This window comes from Microcaecilia unicolor, chromosome 7 (genome assembly GCF_901765095.1).
Source record: "Microcaecilia unicolor chromosome 7, aMicUni1.1, whole genome shotgun sequence".
Taxonomy (NCBI): domain Eukaryota; kingdom Metazoa; phylum Chordata; class Amphibia; order Gymnophiona; family Siphonopidae; genus Microcaecilia; species Microcaecilia unicolor.
In genome coordinates, this window is record NC_044037.1 from 205,245,668 (window position 1) to 205,271,062 (window position 25,395).

Here is a 25,395-nt window from a genome sequence, read left to right on the forward strand (position 1 = left end):
CTAATTGTCAAGACATCTTATAACAGGAATCTCTCTCCACTCATTTTTAACTCAGTAGAGAATGATAGGTTCCTTCTCCATTCTGAAAGCATGATTCACTTGGTAGCAGAAGCATAACTAGGTGGGGTGCAAGGGGAGCAGCTGCTCCCCAAATGGATTTTGAATGAAATGGTGCCTATGCAAATTGGGCTTGCAGACTCGCGGTGGCACCTATTTTACAAAAGATCTGTCCCCCAGATGTCAAAACCCGGCTATGTTTCTGCTTGGTAGATTCTTTCCTGAGTGATAAATAACAATTCAGATCACTCAATCATCTGCAGGAAACATTTGCATCTTAAAATCTTTTAGGTTTTGTTAACTGTTCTGCTGTAGCTGTTCTCTTGGAAGCAGTGGCATAGCCATGGTTGGGCCCGGGTGGGCACAGGTCCACCCACTTTGGACTCAGACCCACCTAGCAGCTGCACAGCAGCAATGTGGCTCATGAGGATCCTCAAGCTCCCCAGTTGAAGACTCCTGGCATCTCTGACTCCCACTGTACCTTTAAATCCTTTAGTTCATCGCTGGCAGCAAGCAGCAACATATTCCCCCTGCTCGAGCCGACCCAAGCCTTCCTTCTGACACAACTTCCTGTTTGCAGGACTAGGAAGTTGCATCAGAGAGAACGCTTGGAGCTGGCGTGAGCTAGGGGATTGAGTTGGTGCTCGCTGCTGGCGAAGACCTAAAGTACCTGGTGGGTCGGGAGAGTGGACTTAAGTGACCCCCTCCGATTGCCTGAGGGAGAGATGCCAGGGGGCAGAGTTGTTGTGCCCACCCACTTTGGACTCAGACCCATCCAAAATTAGGTGTCTGGCTATGCCCCTGCCTGGAATAGTTTGATATATAAAATGCTGCAGGCACCTGGTAACTGCAAGACTCTTTCTGAACATCCAGATCCAGCAGTAATAACTGCTTTAAAGCTCAGCTGTCAGAGCTCTTCAGTGGTACATTAAAACATAAGATGTACGCTGATGCTCAGTCTAGTTAAGCTATGCCTGAACCCAACAGACCGTGGGAAAAAATGAGAAAGATGTTAAATATCTGCAGGTTTGCACTTTTCAACCTCGTATATCTATGCTTCTTTCCATGATGTAGCTCTTGTCAGCTAATGACAGAAACAAATGTTTACTCAGAGGATTCTGGCTTCCATGACCATGCTGCAGGCTCTTCTACATCAGTTTAATATTTTAGTCAGGCCTTTAGTTTTTGCTACATTTCTGTCATGCATATGAAATTGATCTCAGAAACTAAATATATCAGGAGGCACACTGAGTGGGGGGTAACTGTTCTGTCCTCTGACAGCCTTGCACTAGTTTATAATGTGATCCTAAAATGTGTTTAAATGCCTTTACTGTTATTTTATATACTATGCTTCCCATATTCTTATGAAATTATAACTGTATATGCCATTCTATCGTGGTGACCCCACGACGGAGCAATGTAAGCCACATTGAGCCTGCAAATGTGTGGGAAAATGTGGGATACAAATGCAATAAATAAATAAATTCTCATTTCTAAGGACCTTCACTGTTGTAGTTTCCTCGGCAAACACATGTGAGCAAGGCATTGTGTGTAATGTAGTTCACAGGCAATGCAACCACACTTGTCTGTCTGAATAAGAACGGTTACCACTGGTTGTGAGGCTGCCCAGGCCTCTTTTCTCTCTCAGCCAAGCCTGGCTCCTGTGTCTACTTGCTATCATTTCCTGTTCAGTCTTACTATTTCTGTCCTGAGAGGTCAGCCAGGTATGACCTTTCCCTCCAATTGAGAACCATCCTCTAGGACCACCCCTTGCTACCCGATGGCAGGCTCTGTCCCCGTTGGTCTCTATCTGATCCTCCCTGAGCCTGTATGAGGCCTCAACACCCCTTTGTCCCTTCAGCCATGAGGCATTTCACCATCTTGCTAGAGACATGGAGCATGCATCATCTTGTTCCAGACAGCTCTGTCCTGCTGAAAGTCCCTGTAACAAACTTGTTTTTTTACCTCGAAAATATCTCCTCCCTAATGAGATATCACACATTCCAGTCACCCAGTTTCGAACCACTTCTACCTGTTCAACTATCTTTCTCCCCTGCAATAAAGCTACCTCTCCTCAGATCTCCACCTCCAACAGCTCTCAGATTACGGAGTCTCTGTGCCCTGGAGCAGCACTTCTGAACATCTGATTGTGAGTAAATTATCTGTGACTTATTCAATAAAAGAGACTTCAGAAAAATAATAGAGACTTCAGGTGTGATTGGTGTGCCAAGGTTATACTCTAAGATATCATGACTTTACAGTAATAAGTCTATGAGAGTCTTAACAGTAACATCTGGTGGGATATTTGAAGAGAGTCAAAATTTGTCAGGGGCAACAAACATGCATGAATTTTACTCACAGTAGATAGCTGAAGTTTAATGTGGAGTACTACTACTAACCATTTCTATAGCTCTACTAGATGTACACATTATATGCAGGTACTTTCTCCGTCTCTAAAGGGCTCACAATCTAGGTGTGAATTGCCAAAGATCACAAGGAGCTGCAGTGGGAATTGAACAAAGGTTGTCAGGAGCAAAGCCCGCTGCACTAACCATCAGGCTACTCCTCCACTCCATTTTCAATCAAAGCAGTTGAAGCAGTGGCGTACTGAGGGCGGGGCGGTGGGGGCGGTCCGCCCCGGATGCATGCTGCAGAAGGGGTGCAGGGAGCAGCCGCACAGCTGTCGGCTCCACCGGTTCCCTGCTCCCTCTGCTGTTACTTCCTGTTCTGGGGCAGAGGGAGCAGGGAACTGGCGGAGTGGATAGCCACGTGGATGCTCCCAGCACCCCAGCAAGCAAGACAAATGAACCCGGGGAGGGGGGCTTGGAGGTGATGCGCTGGGGGGGGTGTTGTGCTGCACCCGGGAGGGACGTACGACGATGAACCTGGGGGGAGTGCGCAGCGGCGATCCGCCCCAGGTGGCAGCCAACCAAGGAATGCCACTGAGTTGGAGTGTGCACTCAAGAACACACATTCAATTTGTTTTGGTGCCTAAAAATTCAGGGGTAGATATTCAGCCATGCTCAGTTTTACTGATTGCTGCGTGCATTATCTCTGGAAATTTAATGCTGAGTCAGATCTAGGCTCCAGCATTGAATTTCCAGATGCAGGGGTGGTGAAAACATAGCAAGTGAAGTGCAATATTCTGCACTTAACCAGCTATGGTGAGCCGAATAAAGATAGGACTGACTTCTATGCGGTTCTGTTTTTAAGTTACCTTGGCCTGTTAAGGGGAAAGGGAATAGGACTGGATATACCACCTTTCTGTGTTTTTTACAACTACATTCAAAGTGGTTTACATATTATATACAGGTACTTATTTGTACCTAGGGCAATGGAATGTTAAGTGACTGGCCCAGAGTCACAATGAGCCACAGTGGGAATCAGACCCAGTTCCCTAGGATCAAAATCTGCTGAACTAACCACTAGGCTACTCCTCCACTGAGGAGCTAAATACCAACACAACCATCTTTTCAAAAAAATTTTCCCAATTAGATCTGGCGGAGGAACGCTGATACACTCCTTCCTGAAATTTCCCATTTTAAACAGTATGGAACCGGGTCTTTCCAATCATTGACAAGGTGGTTCACAAATAGATTGAGTTGGACTATGCTACATTGCTGTTGGGAGATCAAACAAGTTTACTGCTCAGAACCTTTCTCTGCCACACATACATATGTATAAGCCAGTATTCTGGTCATTTATGTGCATTTCTGGAACCTAAAAACAGGGTCACTCTTATAGGATTGCCCTACCAATGTGTGCCTTAAAAATGATTAGGTCGAATGGACACCAAAAAATGCCCAAAAATTGGAAAAACTTGTTGTAAATGATCATCAACCAAGCTTTGTTTTGCCCATGCACACCCACAAAATGCAGGCTTCTCCTGCTAGGTACTGAGACAGATTTCATCTGCTTTCACTTGATGATAAAACAGACAAGAAATTCCCTGACCTAATTACAAAATACATTTAAAATCAATAATCTTCAGCTCTATTCATTAATGTTTTGTTGGATAATTTATTTATTGGGATTTATTAACCGCCTTTATGAAGAGATTCACCCAAGGCAGATATTTGTTGCTAGGTACAAAACACGGTAACTGTTTTAAATTTAGAATGATACCATTGCCTCCCCCCACCCCATCCATCGAAATGTAATGAGAGCTTAAAAGGTGAAAGGGCTGAGACACCTTCATATTATGTGCATAATTCTCATGTAGCCACAGCCTTGAAATCAGACTTGTTTTGACTCTCTATGCTGTTGTTATGGTTCTCATGGATATATCGAAAGCCTGCTTTTATCAGCAAACCATATGCATGGAAATAAGCCCTAAACATGCAGAAATACTCCCAAATAAGAAAAGATGCATCAAACAAATAGCGCTACTTCAACAGATGAATTTGAAAAGTAGCTTAAAACTACATTGAAAATAGTGATGTTTCTATACGATAGTTAACAGCTAGAACACAAGTTATTAAAAAAAATACTTAATACAACAGAATGGGCTTTTTCAAATGACAGCAAAGGAAAAAATAAAAAAAAGTTGAGAAAGCATAGGATAAGCCCACGGGATTTATGGTTGCAATGAAGTGAAGTAATAAGAGAGATCAACCAGGGTCTACAACAGAACACCTGGAAATATAAAAGTAGATTAGAAGATTAATGTACCGACACAGATTAGCAGTTACCTTTCCCAAAATTTATATACAGAATGTAAATAGCGCCCATGTCATTTGCAACCTGCAGACCAAATGAAACGCTTGCACAGTGGCAAATTTGTGTGCCTACCCAAGATGAATATGCAAATTAATTGAGTAATGAGCCCTCAACAACCAATTACTGAAGTTAACTGGCACTCATTAAAATCTGTGCACCTATCTTTTATAAGGCATGGAGCCTAACTCTACCAGAGTCAAAAGGGGATGTGGCCATGGGCACATCAAGCTCTGAAAAACTGCATGCGTAGTTATAGAATACTGCATCAATGCACCTAATTTAGGAGCCCTTTTACTAAGGCATGCCTAAAAGTGGCCTGCGCTGGTGTAGGCACATGTTTTGGACGCACGCAGGTCAATTTTTCAGTGCGCCTGGAAAAAAGGCCCTTTTTTTTGTGGCCGAAAAAGAATGTGTGGCAAAATTAAACCCAGTGCGCGCCCATTTTCAGCCTGAGAACCTTACCACCACCCACTGACTTGGCAGTAAGATCTCACATGCTAACCGGGCTGTAAGCAACCAGCGCGCATAAACTGCTGATTACCACCGGGTAAGTGCCACGTGGCAGAAAATAGAAAATATTTTCTACTGCGTATTTTTGACAAGCGTCAAAAATGTAATTACCACTTGGGGCACGCGGTATCTGGGCGGTAGTTCCAATTTGGCATGTGTTGGACGTGCGTAGGTGTCTATGCGCCTTAGAAAAAGGGCCCCTTAGGCACCAGCATTTACACCAAGTTTCAGCAGGTATAGGTCTGGCACCTAAAGTTAGGCGCTATGTACTATTATATACAGGACGCATGCCCTTTCCAGAATTGGGCTTAGTATCAATTTTTTCCAGCGCCACTTATAGCAGTGGTGTTCCTAGGTCGACTGCCACCCGGGGCGGATCACCGCTGCACCCTCCATGGCATATGACCCCCCCCCCCCCCTCACAACAAATCATGACACCCTGCATCGCTCTTACCTCCTGGGGGTGCAGGGAGCAGTCGCGTGGCTGTCGGCTTTGTTGGTTCCCTGCCGCGGAACAGAAAGCAATGTCAGAGGGACCGCTCCCACTGCCCCACCCTTGGAATACCACTGATTTATAGAATCTCCCCTCCCCCCCCATAGCACTTAGGTGCAACTTAATTGAATAGCACCTAGCACACTTATGTGTGTAACTGACAATTTTGGTGATTCTATCATGTGTAAATGATGCTTAGGTATAGGTGTCAGATTATAGAATTGCACTTCACACACACACGCACACATACTGTGAGGAATATGAGGGTGAGAGGGAGTATGAAGGCACATGGAGGAACGAGGAGGCTCGAGAGGGAGGGAGACTGGGTAGAGAAAGGAAGGAGTCTTTTCCCCTGGGGGATTGGAGAAAAGGAAAAGACTACAATTCCCAGTAGTCCCTGAGTAGGTCCCATGGTAGAAAGAGGGACTTCAATCCCCAACAGCCCCCAGAGGAGGTCAGGAGAAGGGAGTTGGAAAAACCTGTTCCAGAAAGCCAGGATGAGGGAAGGAGTTCTGAACCTGCCCAATCAAGCAAATGGAGAGCAGCTGAGCAATGGGTGTGGGGAGGAACCTATGGACTGGCAAGGGGAAGAAAAGGGGGGAGGAACTAGAGCAAGAGGAGTCGATGGAGATTGCTGCTGTGACTAAACTTGAAGGAAAGGAGGTGAAACAGGAGAGGGCTGCTCGGGAGGGGGGCCTGGTAAAGGGAAAAGGTGGCTATCCAACGAGGGGAGCTGAGAGAACAGGTTTACTACGGAAGTGTCATGTGGGTGGTGGTCAGGGTATAATGCTGGCCTGGTTGGGGAGGGACCCTTGCCACTCTCCCCAGGTTGATTTCTTTTGAAAGGGAGAGAGGAGGAGTGGTGGTTTTGGGCATAACTGCTATACATGAACTGCTGGGAGTTTGAACCCTTTCTGAACTGCTGTGTTTGGGGAATTGTTTTGCCTAACTGCTGACATGAACTGCTGGGGAGGGTTTGAACCCTTTCTGGAGCTACCATGTTTGGAGAATTGCTTTGCATACCTGCTATACATGAACTGCTGGGAGTTTGAGCCCTTTTTGAGCTACTTTGTTTGAAGAATCGCCTTTGAAAACTGCTTTATATGAACTGCTGAGATTTTGGAACCTTTTGAGGGTTTTTTTGTTTGTTTTGAATACTATGCTGTTGAACTGCTATGCTTCTTGAGAAATGCTGTGGTGGGAACTACCTTTGGAGGAGCAGTTGACACAAAGGGATTACAATAAAGTATAATGATCTGACCTTGTGGATTGCCGTATGCTCTTTAGCAGTGGATTACCGCACACAGCTCAGCTAAAGGGCCGAGGGACTCAAGAGTCTCCCGGTGCAGGAGACTTTTCCAAGAGTCTCCCGGTGGTGGAGACCTTACAATATATACACACAAGCGTACATGTATGTACATGCTGTAGCACAACTGATAGAAGGCTGCAAGCAGCGTGACACATCACACCCCTCCTGCAAAAACTACACTGGCTACCAGTACCTTACAGGGCTAAGTTTAAAACTCTGTTTGATTTTCAAGGTCCTCAAACCAAATGGGCCAGAGTACCTTTAGAATAAGTTAGCTCTCCACACAACTTTGAGGTCCTCTGAAGGAGCATCACTATCTGTACCCTCATCAAACAAAATTATACGATGTGATACCCGCCAGTGAGCCTTAACAGGAGTAGCCCCCACGCGCTGGAATTTACTCCCAGAGGTGTTACGTCTAATTCGGGACTACCTCTACTTCAGGAAGCAGGTGAAAGCCTGGCTCTTCTTCCAAGCCTTTAATACATAGGGTGACTGACTATACACTCATTCTGCACCTGGACTAGCTTGTTTACCTGAACAAAGAACTAGCTTTGAGTTTAGCCATCCATCTATTTATCCCAACCTACTCTGTACCACCCATCTTGTCCCTATCTATATATCTGCACTTGGCCCTTTAGCTACATGGTAAGCTGTATTGTAGAAAATCATTAGAATCATATCTATGTTATTTGGTCATTCTAATGTGTGCTTACAATATGTTTCAGAACTGAACGCAATACTCACGGTGTAGACGCACCATGGAGCAATCCAAAGGCATTATAGTATTTTCAGTCTTTCCTAATAATTCCTAGCATCCTGTTTGCTTTTTTGGCTACCACCGCACACTGAGCAGAAAATTTCAGTGTATTATGTACGACACCTAGATCTTTTTCTTGAGTGCTGACCCTCAAAGTGGACCCTAGCATCAAGTAACTATGATTCGGATTATTCTTTCCAATGTGTACTTCCTTGCATTTGTCTACATTAAATTTCATCTGCCATTTGGATGCTCAGTCTTTCAATTTCCTAAGATCTTCCTGCAATATTTCATAATCTGCATGAGTTTTAACAACATTGAATAGTTTGGTATCATATGCAAATTTAATCACCTCACTTGTTCTGATGTCCATATCATTTATGAAATGTTAAATAGCACTGGTCCCAGTACAGATCCCTGCGGCACTCCACTGTTCACCCTCCTCCATTGAGAGAAATGACCATTTAACCCTACCCTCTGTTTTCTGTCCAATAACCAATTCTAATCCACACCAGAACCTTGCCTCCTATCCCATGACTCTTTCATTTTCTCAGGAACCTAAATTTGGCTTCCAGAACCTCCCTCCCACATTTTCCTATGTCATTGGAACCCACATGTAGCAAGACTGCCAGCTCCTTTCCAGCACTATCTAAGATCCTGTCTAGGTGATGCCTGAGGTCCGCCACCTTCGCACTAGGCAGGCAAGTGAGCAGGCAATCCTCACATCCACCAGCCATCTATATGCCTAATGATCGAATAACCAACTAGAAAGCTGTCCTAACCCTTTCCTCCTGGGCAGAAGTTCTCGGAGACATATCCTTGGTGCAAGAGGATAGTGCATCACCTAGTGGGCAGGTCCTGGCTACAGGAGTACTTCCTACTTCACCTTCTAGGAGACCTCCCTCCTCCAAGGCAGCACAGGGACTGCCAGACTGGAGGAGGGACTTCTCTACAATGTCCCTGTAGGTCTCCTCTATGTACCTCTCTGTTTCCCTCAGGTCCATCAAGTCTGCTACTCTAGCCTCAAGAGAACGGACCCATTCTGTGAGAGCTAGGAGCTCTTTGCATCGGGCACACACATATAACCATCCACCTAATGGGAAATTTATTTATTTATTTTGCTGCATTTATATCCCACATTTTCCCACCTATTTGCAGGCTCAATGTGGCTTACAATATAATACAACTACAATCACATTGATGGAATAGAGAATCAGAGTATATATAACAGATAAGGTGCATAGGAATATTATGGCAATCATATTAACGGAGAAGAATTTCAGAATTAATGCTATTAAGGTTCATACGAAAATTATGTTGTTTAAGAAGTGGGCAAGTGGATAACAACATAACATAATGATATCAGGAGAGGGTATGATTATCAGTAATTAGGGTGTAAATAAAATAAGCAAAATAAAAGAGTTCCAATATAAAATTGTCTGACACTCAATGCAAAAACCTGGACAGCACCCCTCTCGCTGCTGGACTGTGTCTCCATTTTTGAGTGTTTCAATAAATTAAAACTTGCTAAGGTATTAAGGATGTTAGTCTAATATAAAAATGTCTTTAGCTTATATGGTATATTGTGTGATTTACTTCTACCCATTCTACAGTCTCTTCCTCCTTTTAGCTTACAATCTATACAAATGGGAATGGGAATACCACCATACTGAAGCTCCACTCTACATTATTATTCACTTAAAAACAAAAGGATGCCTAGTTTTACTGACAATTGCAGGTTCATTGTCCTTAGCATTTTGATTTTTATTAAGAATTCCTTTTCAGACAGTATTTTTAATTTAATATAAGCAAACAAACTCCCTGAAAATTTAAATGTGAAGAGAACCAAAAATATCATACAGAAGGCTTTTCTTTCCAAAAATATTGAGCTACTAATCCGAGACAGAAGAAATGACACTGGATCCTCATGTTCAAATGAACAATACACAGCTATAACATTAACAGCGCTGCTAAATAATTTTTTGTGCTGATATAAGCTCACTGCCTCCACTTCTCCCTACACACATTCATTCAATCAAGTACATACACTCAGCTAGTTTAAACAATACTGCAGCCAAAACAGACTGTCTTTCAAAGTGGAGCATTTCTAAGGAGTGCTGTAAGAAAAGTGCCCTATGCACTCTGAAATTAATGATTTCCATGAACTTGCTTTTCATATTTTCTTTTTCATACCTTACTAACGTCTGCATTCCAACAACATTGCCTTTCGCATCCTCCCAGGGCTGCTCCTGTATCTTTCTTTGACCTCATTGTGCTCTACAACCCCTTTGACGTAAGCTACTAACTCTTTAATGATCCAACTCCCAACCATGCCACTCTTGAAGGAAGAGAATTTTCTTCCTCTGGACTATTTGAACAGGAGTCGCCTTTGAAGGGTGAAGACTATATGCAGAAGCTCACTGCAAAGTCTCATTTGGGACCAGGAGTGATAAAAACAAGTCGTTCACTGGTAGGGCTGGCTCTGAATCTGAAAGAATTTCTCTGCATTTTTTCATGGGACAAACTTGCCCAACATTTTCCTCCCCCAATTTGAACCCCCTTAATCCCTCATGTACAGGCCTGAGTGAAACAAGCACCTCTTTACAATCTGCATGTATCTCTGAGCTAATGCAAACCCAACAGGGATATTTTATAACATAGATATGTACTTATTATGTAAGCTGGGGAATACATATTTAGATTTTTGTCTCACCAAGCCACACCTAAAGCACATTCAAGTCACACCTGCAGGACATCTCTGCATCCCCGCAATTTTCATATGTAAATAGTGAGAGTTTCTGAAATCACTATTTACACGTTTATGTAATCTACACATGCAAATGCCACTATTTATTAATTTAAAAATATTTTAATGAGTTATATAAAGCATAGGTAACAAAATTATAAAAAAAAATTGAAAGGAAGCAAACATATCCCTTCTCCTCCCCTTGAATAGTACATCAGAAAATGATATGTAACTAGTGCAAAAGAACATTGGTCTGGGGTCTTTTACTCTTATGACCCCCAAACCTTCACATCACTAAACCAGAACAATTACACCCCAACCCCCTCCCCACCTGGGGGGAGTACCAACAGAGACATTAGTCACCTCCTGTAGCCAGTTCAAAGCTTGGTTTTGGGCCTTGAGGGATATCAGCAGTAAATATGGATCCCATACTGATAAAAATCTTTTTTGCCTTTTTGGAGAGAATCTGGTCCCATATGACTCCCACAACATTAATGCAATAAATAAATAAATAAACAGGGTCCATATGTTTATGAACTTCTATGAAGAATTGAGATAATAATAATAATAAAGTGAGAGGGAGGGATGGGGTTCGAGTCTGAGTTGGGGGAGGGAGGAAATGTTAAACATTTTTCATGATTCCACCACTATCTCGTTCGCATGCAGAGGGATATGTTAACAATCTTTCTTTTTGTGGTATATTGAACGTGTTGATTGTTTCCACTGATGAATCATCAATAAAAATTGTTGAAACCTAAAAATGTTTTTAAAATTGTGAGATATATACATCTACCATGTAGGCCTCGGCGGTACATCAAGTGTCCATAATAAATAAATAAAAAGGTTCAAGATTTGCAAGCTCTAATGTTTGAGGAAGACTTGGATATTGTTGTCATTAGAGAGCCACGGTTCAATGATTCCCATGAAAGGGATGCGACAATACTGGGCTACAATCTTTTCAGGAAGGATAGGGAGAGCCAAAAGTTAGAGTGGCACTGTATGTGAAAAATATCAGTGCAGCAGAAATGCAGGGAATCTGGGGAAAGGAAGAAGTAATATCCAGTGTACTTGAATGTAACTCACCTTGAGCTACTACTGTAAAGGTGTGAGCAAAATCTAAATAATAATAATATAGATCGTCTTGGAAAGAGAAGATGGAACGTATACTACACGGGTGTTATTTACAGACCTCAAGCACAAATGGAGAAGCTGGACAAGGATCTGATCGAAGATAACCATAAGCTTGGAATTAAAGGGAAGATGCTGATGCTGGGAGATTTCAAATTCCCTGATGTGGATTGGAATGTCCCATCGGTAGAATCAAAAAGAAAAAGCGAGATCGTGGATGCCTATCAAAGTGCTTTGCTCAGACGAATGGTGACGGAACCCATGAGAGAAGGGACGACTGCTCCCAAATGGAGGAAGTGTTTCCAATGTCTGGGTGGGTGCCCACCTAGGTAAGAGATATCCAAAAATTAGAAGAATGGTCAAAGGTCTGGCAGTTAAAATTTAATTTGAAGAAGTGTAGGGTGATGCACTTGAGGTGCAAAAATCCAAAGGAGATGTACGAGATAGGAGAGAGATTGATAAACACAACTCAGGAGAGAGACCTTAGATGATGGTGTCTGAGAATCTCAAGGTGACAAAACAATGCAACAAGGTGGTGGCCACAGCCAGAATAATGCTAGGCTGTAGAGAGACAGATATAACCAGCAGAAGAAAAGAAGTGTTGATGCCCCTGTACAAGTCATTGGTGAGGCCCCACTTGGAGTACTGTGTTCAGTTTTGGAGGCCACATCTTGCTAAGGATGTTAAAAGACTTGAAGCGGTTCAGAGAAAAGTAAGAAAAATGGTATGGGGTTTGCACCACAAGACGTATGAGTTGAGACTTGATGATCTGAAGACGTACACCCTGGAGACAGGGATGATATGATACAGACATTCAAATATTTGAAAAGTAGTAATATACATACAAACCTCTTCCAGAAGAGGGAAGGTGGCAGAATTAGAGGACATGAATTTAGAATGCAGGGGAGCCGACTCAGGAATAATGTCAGGAAGTAGTTTTTCATGGAGAGGATGGTAGATGCCTGGAATGCCCTCCCACAAGAGGTGATGGAGATGAAAACAGCAAAGGAATCCTGTATGGAAGGCATGGAACCAAACAAGCTTAGCGGTGATTAAATGGCAACAATAGCAATTGAGAAGCAAAGTAGGTACTGGGCAGACTTCTACTGTCTGTGCCCTGATCATGGATGGATAGATTCAGCTTCAATAATTGGAGAACAAGGCCAGTGGTGGGTAGACTTCTATGGCCTGTGCCCTAATCGTGGCTGGAGAGGTTTGAATGGGCAGGAGTGGGCACTGACGAAAGCTTAAGTAGTTGGAGAATAAGACTAGTGCCAGGCAGACTTCTACAGTCTGTGCTCTGAAAATGGCAAGGAGAAATCAAGATCAAGTATGCATATGTAGTATCACATCATACCTTACGCTATGAGTTTATCTTGTTGGGCAGACTGGATGGACCGTACAGGACTTTATCTGTTGTCATCTACTATGTTATTATGGGGCTCATTTTCAAAACACTTTGACTTACAAAGTTCCATAGGTTGCTATCAGGCTTATTTTCGAAAGAGAAGGGCGTCCATCTTTCGACACAAATCGGGAGATGGGCATCCTTCTCCCAGGGTCGCCCAAATCGGCATAATCAAAAGCTGATTTTAGGTGTCCTCAACTGCTTTCCATTGCGGGGACGACCAAAGTTCACGGGGGCGTGTCAGATGCATAGTGAAGGCGGGACTGGGGCGTGCTTAACACATGGGCGTCCTCGGCCAATAATGGAAAAAAGAATGGCGTCCCTGATGAGCACTTGGCCAACTTTACTTGGTCCATTTTTTCTTGCGACCAAGCCTCAAAAAGGTGCCCGAAATGACCAGATGACCACCGGAGGGAATCGTGGATGACCTCCCCTTACTCCCCCAGTGGTCACTAACCCCCTTTCACCCTAAAAAAAAAAAAAAAAACAACAACTTTAAACATATTTTTTGCCAGCCTCTATGCCAGCCTCAAATGTCATACCCAGCTCCATGACAGCAGTATGCAGGTCCCTGGAGCAGTTTTAGTGGGTACTGCAGTGCACTTCAGGCAGGAAGACCCAGGCCCATCCCCGCCTACCTGTTACACTTGTGGTGGTAAATGGGAGCCCTTCAAAACCCACCACAAACCCACTGTACCCACATCTAGGTGCCCCCCTTCACCCCTTAGGGCTATGGTAGTGTTGTACAGTTGTGGGGTGTGGGTTTTGGGAGGTTCAGCACACAAGGTAAGGGAGCTATGCACCTAGGAGCAATTTATGAAGTCCACTGCAGTGCCTCCTAGGGTGCCCGGTTGGTGTCCTGGCATCTCAGGGGGACCAGTGCACTACGAATACTGGCTCCTCACATGACCAAATGGCTTGGATTTGGTCTTTTCTGAGATGGGCATCCTCAGTTTCCATTATCGCTGAAAACCGGGGATGACCATCTCTAAGGTCGACCTAAATGTTGAGATTTGGGCGTCCCCGACCGTATTATCAAAACGAAAGATGGACGCCCATCTTGTTTCGATAATACGGGTTTCCCCGCCCCTTCGCCGGGACACCCTGCGAGGATGTCCTCAGCAAAACTTGGGCGCCCTGTTCAATTATGCCCCTGCATGTAACTTTATAAATTGCTTTGAAAATTCAGCTCTATGTTACTGCTGGTTCTGTGTTATTCCCAAATAGTTAATTTCTTGCTTAATGACTAGCTTCACACCCTTCAAGGAATTGACTCTCTATTGCTAGTTTCCATTTTTTGTCTCTCCCTTGGAGATTTTTGATAGCGTTTATTGACTGAATATTGGCAGCCAGCCGGCTCAGTATGTTTTACATGGTTTATGCTACTCCTGCCTGCTTAAACCACATTGAATATCAACTCCATAATGTTTAAAGGGTCCTTTTAGTAAGCCGCATAAGCGCTTACACGCACCCAACGCACATCAATTCTGAGTTACCACCCAGCTACCATGTGGCCCAGGTGGTAATTTCATTGGACGCGCGTCAGAAAATATTTTTATTTTATGGCATGTGGGCGGTAATCGGCATTTGGAAAAGCGTTGACCAATACCGCCCGATTAACACATGAGACCTTACCGCTAAGTCAATGGCTGGCAGTAAGGTCTCAGACCCAAAATAGACGCACACCAATTTTCATTTTGCCACATGTCCATTTTCGGCCTCCCCCCCCCCTAAAAAGGCATTTTTTACAGGTGCGCTGAAAAATGATCCTGCATGCGGACCAAAACACGCGCCTACATTACCACAGGCCATTTTCAGCGCACCTTAGTAAAAGGACCCCCTGAATGTTTTCCACCATCATCTGCTATGTTATGATGTTGCATACTCTTTGTGAGCTCCATGGTAGCATGTCTCATTCTTTTTACCTTCGTCATCACATTGACTGAAAAATTCTGTGGTAAAATGTATCACGTTTCTTTTGTTTGAAAAAATGCTACATAAAATTCTAAGGTATAGCATCTAGTCTTTGAAAGAACACATACATAATTGCTCAAGCTTACTCTTCAGATTAGATAAAGATCACCTTAGAAACATATAAACAACCCAGGCTTTTCTGCTTCGACCCTCATGCATAACCAAACTCCAAACCTCTTCACTCCATTCCAGTTTCTCCTGAGTACATTGTTTAAATTGTTGTGAATATATACACAGTAACAAGCACATACAGATCCGATGATATCAGCATGCGTATGCTATACTTCACCTATGCCAAATTTACCAGAAAGCGAAGTCAGGAATACAAAGGAAAAAAAACATACGACAACAAGTCTGTGGAGCAGCACAAACCATTGTAGGCAGGGCAGTGGAGTTACTGGACCTTCACTTTTTCTTTATTTTAAAGAATCATTTCAATTTCAGCAGCTAGATCCTAACAATATGATTTTTGCAAGTTATTCTATAATCACAGGTTATCCTACAAGGATTATGCTGTAGTGGGCTCCTGAAGCTTCCTGGGGAGCTGATGTTCTAAGGTTCCTTATGTTACTTATCAGCCACCAATGCACACTCTAGTGTACCTTACAACTTAACAAGAAGTCTAGAAAGTAACACCTGATCAGAGCTAACAATCCCACCTTTTTTCCACCTGGTTGGACATATTATAAGATCTGACGGCAATACAGTCTAGTGTAAAAGGTAAGACAAAGATAGGCTTACCTCAAAAATTTCAAAGCCATAGATGTCCAAAACTCCCATGACCTTCTTTCTGACTTTGGTTTGCGCCTTTCAAATTGAAAAACACAGATTAAAGACTGTAGAAGTGAAGAAATTTCAGTGTATCTCTCTGGGGCCTTTGGGAGTTAGAACAATGTATTTGTTGCATATTAAATCAATGTAATGCATGTTAAACAGTTCTAATGCATTCTGATACACATACATTTGTGTGAAAAGAACCAACACCCCAAAAAATCAGGCCTAAAAAGTCAGGTAATGACCTGAAAACTGAGCATTTTTCCCATGCACTGGGGAAGTCATTATTTACATCTCCTAATTTAATTACTGGAGGTTAGCACATCCACAACAAAAATAGATACAAATGCAAAATATTTCTTCTTTACATGATTTATGTCCCAGTAATAAAATGTCTGAACTTCTTTATGATGAAAATACATGATAGCCAAGATTTTAGTTTTTCATTTTCAGATGTCATTAATTATCTGAAAAAACTATACCTTAATGCTCTCATTAATCCTGTTAATAAGCCAGGAAAACAGCCTGCTGTACATATTCTTAGCCAAGGCATCGCGGGCATAATAAGCCTACAGAAAAGAGGGAAAGAATGTGTCATGAGTTCAACAGTGCTGCACTGGAAATTATCTGGTCAATATTCAACGACATTGGACAATGGATATATTTGGGTGACCTTTACAGAATTGATCCCTGTATATCCAGATTTAGCTGTTGAAGAAGAGCCAGTGAGCACAGCCAAACATCAGATGGACCTGGATAACTTTATTCATCTAAGCGGACCACTTAAATAGCAGTCTTAACTCTTATGAGCAACATATCCATTTCTGCTTGGTGCTATGCTATGCTATGTGATTCTTATATTCTGCTAAGTTCAAACAAGATTCTAAGCAGATTACAAACAAGAGTTCTTTCATTCTGGAGAATTACAATAAAAACATCTATAAACTTTAAACTAGAACACAACCCTCATCATCATCACTATAAAACATCTTTCTCATCACCCAAAAATGACTTTAGCACTCTTCAAAAAGAATAATACTGTGGTATTCTCTGAATCTCCAAAGGCAATCTATTCCAAAGCTTCACTCCCTGATACAAAAAGGACAGCTTTAGCATGGATTTCTTTCGAATACCCTTAAAAGATGGATAGCCGAGAAAAAAGATAATGAAAAATGCAAATAATTAATCAAATTGCTTGGGACTGCATATGCAGTCAAAAGGATTGCTACCATACAAAAGGCCTGCAAAGGATTCATGCTTCTGATCATCATTTCCGGGTTTACCTGGGCCACATTCAATGTAGTTGAAACTTTCTCCTGTTTGGCCTCCACTGTTCGGAAGCTGAAAGCCCTTTCCAGGACTGACTGTTCGATTCCAGTCAATTCACAAATTTCTTTTAGTTCTGAAAGAGTGATGAAGGAAAAAAAAGAAACTAGGTGAAATTACTTCCACATTAACCCCCAGATTCTATATAGTGTGCTTAGATTTAGGTGCCAAAATCAGCGTGGATTCTATAACACCGTGTGTAACTTAATTGGCTTAACAAGCTAATAAGTGCTGATAACAGCACTTAACAAGCATTAATGAGCATGAATTGGCACTGACAGAATTTAGGCATTGTTTCATGTGCTCGGAGGCTCTGATCATGGGGCGGTAGTAAACATAGGCGCTAGTATGGCGCTAACAGTCTCTAGCGCCTGCGTTTGCTTCTGATCATCGGCTCTTCAGTACCAGATCTCAGGATTCCCCCTGTGGAAGGCAGCTTCCCACATAGACATGATTAGGTCACTACTCATTTGAGTGGTATACTTGTGGGAATCTGGAAACCACTGAATTATTTTACAAAGGTAGAGGACTAGATTCTATATATCATGCCTATAAAATCGGCACCGAAATGAAATACGACTAAGCGTATTCTATAAAGTACACCTAAATTTCCAAGCAGTTTATTGAAAACGCTGAGTGACTGTCCATGTGACAATTTAGTCGACACCTAAATGACACACAGACCGGGTATATTCTATAACTACGCGCATAGATTTTAGAAACCCCCATGACCTGCCCCATTCCACTCTCATGACTATGCCCCCTTTTCAACTATGCAACTTACAATTTACGTGCATCGCGTTATAGAATACACGTAGACAGTTCTGTGCGTAAATTCTAATTAGTGTCAATAATTGCTTGTTAATTGGCAATTATCAGCACTGATTGGTTTGTTAACTAATTAAGTTGTGTGAACAAATACAGAATATGACTGTATTTGAACATGCAACTTAGGTTGTGCTACATAGAATCCGGGGGAAAGTGTCTCCCCAAATGAAGCAAAGTGCTGATGGCGAGAACAAATAGTTAGCCCACCTCTTTTTTTAGCTCAACATGTGATCTCTACAAAAATAGACTAATCCTAATGGAAAACATACACATTTTATATAACATGACTCAATTATTTGCCTCTCCCACTCTAGTTCTGTCCCTCTATTCTGATGCCCCACAAGTAGTGAATGATCTATTTCCTGATCTTACATAATGGCACTGTAGATGCGAGTAGATAAAAGACCATTTGGATTATTTTTAGTCACCTTTTTACAAACCTGAGCCCAAGTTACATTCAGATAGAGTAGGCACTTCCTCGTCTCACAGGGCTTACAAATCAAGGCCCAATTTACTAACTGTGTCAACATTCATGTGAATTAATGGGATTTAACACATTTTTTCATGAAAGCTTCATTACTGCAAACAGGGTCTATTCATTTGTAACGTCCATTAATCACATTAGTGTTCGTTAAATGAAAATTAATGCAGGTTACTAAATCTAGTCCTTAGTTTGTACCTAATGTAATGGAAGATGAAGTGGCTTTGCCTAAGATTACAATGTGTTTCAGTGGGAGAAGGGGAATTTAAACCTTGGCTTAGAACATAAGAACATAAGAGTAGCCATATTGGGCACACAAATGGTCCATCTAGCCCATTATCCTGTTTTCCAAACAGTGGCCAAGGCAGGTCACAAGCACCTGGCAGAAACCCAATTAGCAGCAACATTCCATGCTACTAATCCCAGGGCAAGCAGTTGCTTCCCCATGTCTGTCTCAATAGCAAACTATGGACTTTTCCTCCAGGAACTAGTCCAAACCTTTTTTAAAACCAAATACGCTAACCGCTGTTATGACAATCTCCAGCAATGAGATCCAGAGCTTAACTATTTGTTGAGTGAAAAAATATTTCCTCCTATTTGTTTTAAAAGTATTTCCATGTAACTTCCTCGAGTAATCCCTAGTCTTTGTACTTTTGGAATAAGTAAAAAATCAATTTACTTCTATTCGTTCTTCACCACTCAGGATTTTGTAGACCTCAATCATATCTCCCCTCATCTGTCTCTTTTCCAAGCAGAAGAGCCCTACCTCTTTAGCCTTTCCTCATACGGGAGAGTTCCATCCCCTTTATCATTTTGGTCGCTCTTCTTTGAATCTTTTCTAATTCCACTATATCTTAATCCAATGCCCTAATCACTAGGCTATGCCTTCATTTTGGCCCTCCTAATCTGCTCAGATCCCCCTGCCTAAACTACTCTAGGTCTGGTTAAAACCCTTGTCTTTCTTTTACCATTGCCTTTATGCAAGAAGTCATGCAGCTGTCAACAATACAAAATTTGACTGAATAAAACATGTCAGTTTATCCTTTTTAAAACAAAACCAGTGAAGAACTAATGTTGCAAGGAGGAAAAAAGATCTCATAAAACTGCAGCAATCAAAAACCAAAAGACACACCCCTCTCTTTTGCGGCTCTTCTGCCTGCAGTGCAACAAGTAATCATTGATGAAAAACCTCCTGAAAAACGTATTAGGAAAAAAAAATTTTTACATTTTTATTTTTTTACAGCACCTTACACGCACTACTCATCACTACCACATTGCTTCAAGTACTAACAATAGCGCACAAAGAATATTAAAGTTAGAAACTTATCTGAGTAGTGCTGTTTGTGTGATCAGTGGTTCCACCCCAGCAGACTGGCTTACTGGGGATTACTAAGTAGTGATAGGCCCTTCCTAGAGTCACTGAGAGGAGGAAAGTTGATTGGTAATAAAAATATGAGAGGCCCAGCTCCATGGGGGAGTGTTTATGGGAAGGTACTGAGGGAAATGTTTCTGGTTGTTGATCAAAACTCAAAACAAAAAAATCCCTTACTTCACTGGTAAAGAAATTCAATAGAACAAGCATTACCGGAAAAATGTACTAAATCTAATAATTTATTTTAATAATACAATGAGAGGAGCGCCCTCAGAGATTTAAACACCCACATGGTAGTCACTCAAGGCCACTAACGGGTGAAACACAGAACTTCATTCATTGGGTCGCTCACTCACTATTGTGATATTTTGTGTGCAATAGTATGCTATTTTGTGCTCCTTAAATACTAATCAAACAAATGCACTGCAATTAACCAACTTAGCCAGCATAAATGACAAATCAAATAAGGCTTGAAAGACTTATCACTTATCTTATCAGCCTTGCATCAGTGAAACCAGATGCTAAGGGCTCCATTGATTAAATCACTCCGTAGTCATGAAGACTGCTCTACCCTGAAATATAACAATGTGCCCAACGCCGCGGGTTTCAGACTAACTTTCTTCAGGGAGTTGGGTTAGGGCTGTATCTTCCTTGAATCTGCCGTCAGCCTCTGGCTGTTGAATGACAGTAGGGGAGGATTTTGCAGTTACTAAAAGTTGTTGTTGGGAACTGTACAAGGTATATGGTTGCTTCTACCCCTACCAGGACCCTTGTAAAGAGGGGAGTGTCCTGGATGGGTTCACGAAACTAAGGCTGACCAAAGAGGTTTCTGCCAGTAAAGTACTAACTGTGAAGTGGAGGAGTGCTCCAGGTGAGAAACAGAGAATCCCAGCCTGGGAGCAGGAACAGGAAAGAAACTGTTCATAGCAAAAGGTGGTAGCCCAGAGAGGTACTCCTTTGGAATCTGTTCTACTGGTTTAAGGAAGGAGCCTGGAAGTACAGGCTAAAGAAAGGGCTGGTCTTGAGGTGGCCTAGCTGATATTAATGAGTTCTTAATTATCTTGAGACCCTCCATGCAGCAGTGGGAATGTCAGAGCCTGAACTTTATTCTAGATGGAGCTGTAGAAATAGCTGAAGCCTTCCATCAAGCCCAGTGGGCAGAGAGCACTCTCTCAAGTGGCGTCACATTTGAATAGTTACAAGCAGAACACCAAGCACTGTTTGTGGACTCCTAATTTGGTGCAAGCCTGAGCACAAAGTGGGTGGGCACGACAACCCCCCACCCCTAACTCAACTTCCTGGTCCCGCAAACAGGAAGTTGCATCAGAGAGAAGAATCAGGCTGGTACAAGCAGGGAGAATATGTTGCTGCTCGCTGCCGGCGAAGACCTAAAGGATTTAAAGATACAGGTGAGGGGAGTCAGGGGAGTGGAGTTAAGTGACTAGCTGATCTCCTGGAGGGAGAGATGCCGGGTGTCTTCAGCTAGCAGGGCTTGGGTATCCTCGCTAGCCATATTGCTGCTCTGCTGCTGCTGGGTGGGCCTGAGTCCAAAGTGGGTGGGTCTGTGCCCACCTGGGCCCACACATGGCTACGCCACTGTGTCCTACATTTCTTCCATTCCCCCTCCTCTGCGGTGAATGACATTTCACGCCTCCTTTCCCACTCCTGATGACCAGCACTTCTTTCCCCATCTGCCCACTTCCCCAATGACACCAATGCTATGTGCATGCTCAAGACATGCTGACCCCTGCTCTATCAGAGACTGTTTTGGCATGCTTTCAAACTCTTTCTCAGTTAATATAATGGTATTTTCATGGGAGCGTTTTATATATTTCTCTCAAACATATTCATCAGGGAAAAAACATGTTCCCCCATCAATAAGTAACTTTTGGAGGCAAGACTTGTCATACATACATGGTAATTGCATTTCATCCCTGGATAGTGCATATGCCTTCCCTCCATGCTGCTCTCTCTTTCTCTACCATAACCCCACCACCACCACCACCACCACCACCAAACAAACACACACACACACACTAAGGTACAATCTTCTATCCTCTCCTCTATTCAAGTGTAGTCCACTCTCCCCTCTCCTCCAGCATATAGTCCTCTCCTCCATTCCATCACACTACTCCTCACTTCAGGTGCAGTCCACACTCTTTTCCCCCACCTCATAATCACATGCAGTCAACTCTGTCCTCCCCATTTCATACATAGGTTCAGTCCACACTCCCCAATTCCTAAACCTGACCTCTCCTCACCAACATTCATGTGCACTCCACTCTTTTTCTCCTCCACCCATACCCCCATCCCATACCCCCCCCCCCTCAAGTGTAGCTCTCTTTCCCCTTTCCAACCATCACTCAGGTACAGTGCTTTCTTTATCCTCTGGTCCCTTCCTCTCATGCATCTCCTCTCCCTCTTCTCTCTCCTCATAGACCATAAGTCACTTCCGCTGGGATGTGCACACAGCAACAGCATTTTGTTCCTGTCCACTAAATCTGGCAATCTGTTTGATTTTCAGATGTTATTTTAGCTCATTTCACACATTTAAAAAATGTTAATGCTTGTTAAAACTTTTTAATGCATACTAATCAACCTAACGTACATTAATTCCTAAATTAACGCAGGCTAAACTGATTTAGTGTACATTCAATTTTTTAAGGCATGCTAATGAACCAAATGCATGTTGATAAATGCACATCCACCTTCCTCTTCTTTAGTAATACAGGAGTTTTGGACCTGACTGACTGCATTCTTCCTACTCTTCTTTAGAAATGAAGAGTGCTTGCTCTTACTTCATTGGGCAGGGGTGTTCCTCACAGCTCCACTCTGCTACTTCCTCTCAGGTACTTGCTCATTCTTCCTGGCAGCAAAAATCAACTTGCCTAAGGCAAGAATATTTTTCAATCCCTGCTTAAGACCTACAAATATATAGAAATATACACTGCTTTTTACTGAACATCTCTTTTTCAAAACCCTACTCTGTGTAATATGTCTTGAAACTCTGGAACACCTAAATGACACCAAGTGAATCCCCTTACAAGGTAAAAAAAAAAGTCTGTAGGAAGTACAAAACACTGCCTTCACTAAAGGACACACCTTTTATGTTGGACATATCAATTAGTGGACAGTGACGGCTCTATAAATGGTTTGTGTAGACTAGAAAATTGTACCTTTTCTTAGCAAAGGCCAAAAATATATGGTTTCAGGGTGGTCTTAATGGAAACGTTTTACTGTGTCCTCTCATTGTTTGCCATGAAAGTCACTGGAAGCAAAATCAGGAAGCCTGCACAAGATACTCTACAGGGGATCCAGAAGACAAGTTCAATACAATTGAGCTCTTCAGTTCCTTCACAAGAAGCTATCCAATCTATGGTTATTATATTTATAGAGTAACAACTTGACTAAGAAAAACCTACCTAACTTTCTACAGGTACACAGCACAAGGTCCATGTATTGTACCCATTTTTCCCACAGACTATTGCTTGAGTTATGATTTTACTACATCCACTAACAGGAATCCTCTGTGCTTGTCCTCTGTAACTTATATCAGAGCACAAATGGATTAAGAGTAGATTAAGGAGAAATTAGGTTTTACCTGGTAAGTTTCTTTCCATTATTCCTTTCCACTATTCTAGAACCATGTGGGATAGTTGTGTCCATTAACCAGCAGGTGGAGATAGAGGACTGAAAACTCAGCTGAGATCTCTCTCTTGGCATCCAGTCCAGCTCCTCAGTATTTATGTAGACAACCAATAAGGAGAAACTCAGAAAAAAACACAACAACCTTAAACAACTTGCTAACACTAACCAGACGAGCAAATGTGTGGATCTCTCTCATTTCTGGATAACCTGTAAAGAACAAGAGATATGCAGGAAGTACCGTGCAAGGTGACAGACGTTATTTGACCCATTACTTCACGCTGACTAAACATTTCAGAAACCTCGGGCACACCTCTGGAATAGCGGGAAGAACTAATAGAAAGAAAATTATCAGGTAAGTCCTAATTTCTCCTTCCATTATGTAGGTTCCCACTATTCCAGATCTTGTGAGATGTTCAAAAGCAATCCCTAAAGGTGGGATCCTGGCGCCACAGTCCTGAGGACCGAAGCCCTAAAACTGGCTTCTGAGCGCACTGTAACATCCATCCTGTAGTGCTTGGCAAAGGTATGCAGAACTGACCACATCACTACCTTGCTAATATCCACCAGAGACAGTAAGGTAGTTTCCATTCAGGATGTCGCTGTACGCCTCATAGAATGAACCCACCAGGCCTGAGGAGCCTGCTTCCCTGCAAGCAAATAAGCTGACACGATACTCTCCTTCAGCCATCTAACAATTGTGGGCTTGAAAGCCATGAGGCCAAATCTTTGTTTATCAAAAAGCACAAATAGTCTGTCCAATCTGCAAAACTAATTTGTGACTTCCAGATATCTAAAGAGGTCTCTACACAAGTCGAGAAACTTCAACGAAGAATACTGAGCTGCTTCGTCTGCAAAAGGACGGAAGCTCCACAAATTGGTTGAGATGAAATGTTGATACCACTTTTGGAAGAAAGAAAGAATCATGTGCAGGGAGACCCCACCTCCAAAAAGTGAAGAAAAGGATCCCGACAAGAGAGAGCCTGAAGATCCGAAACCCTACGTGCCAACACAACAGCCACCAAGAATGCTGTCTTTAGAGTAAGATTTTTCAAGGAGGCCTTCCAGAGTGGCTCAAAAGGAGACTTCTGAAGAGCCTGAAGGACTAAATTAAGGTTCCACTCTGGATATGGCATATGAAAGGGAAGCCACAAGCGGTCCGCTCCTGCAAGAATCAAACGATATCTGGGTGAGTTGCAAGAGTTTTGCTAATGATATATTATTATACATAAAGTAGACACTGAAACATCTGGGCTTAGCCCTTCAGGTGGTCAAAGATTTTGGGCTTATTTCTGGCCTTTCGGTCTGGAGTAGCTTAGTGGTTAGAAAAGCAGGCGAGAACCAAGAAGCTAGGCTTCAAATCCCACCTCTGCTCCTTGTAATCTTGGGCAAGTCACTTAACCCTCCATTGCCTCATGTACAAATGTAGATTATTAAACCTCTTGGAGACAGGAAAATACCTACTGTACCCGAATTTAGCTTGCCTTGAGGTTCTTTCTCTGCCCCTAGGAGCTCACAATCTAAGTTTTCAACCTGGGGCAACAAGAGGGTTAAGTGACTTGTGCAGGATCACAAGGAGACACAGTAGAAATTCAACCCAGTTCCCCAGGTTCTCAGCCCACTGCACTAGCCATTAGACTACTCCTCCACTGAAAAGGTGCAAAACTAAATCGATCCAAATATATGTATATCAACAAAAACAGTAAATGAGAGACCAGTCACTCCCCCTAATCTGAAAGCTTAGTACAGAGAACATATGTACACAAGTTTACAAGGAGGGCACCAAAAACACGCAAAGTGACCAGAATGCACATATATGCGTAAATACCAGTACCAGAGCTGTACGCTACTCTCAAAACAAGTGC

The 25,395-nt window shown here is 42.6% G+C and overlaps 1 protein-coding gene across 11 annotated transcripts in view; it reads right to left on the minus strand.

Moving 5' to 3' along the window:
• Positions 1-25,395, minus strand: part of MYO1B (myosin IB) — a 429,756-nt gene that overhangs the window by 126,668 nt on the left and 277,693 nt on the right. For all 11 annotated transcript variants that reach the window (XM_030208964.1, XM_030208970.1, XM_030208968.1 and 8 more), the window contains 3 exons: positions 17,162-17,280; positions 16,361-16,447; positions 15,846-15,911 (listed from right to left, as the gene is read on the minus strand). In XM_030208964.1, coding sequence (XP_030064824.1) covers positions 15,846-15,911; positions 16,361-16,447; positions 17,162-17,280 — 272 coding nt within the window. The remainder of the gene's footprint in view (positions 1-15,845; positions 15,912-16,360; positions 16,448-17,161; positions 17,281-25,395) is intronic.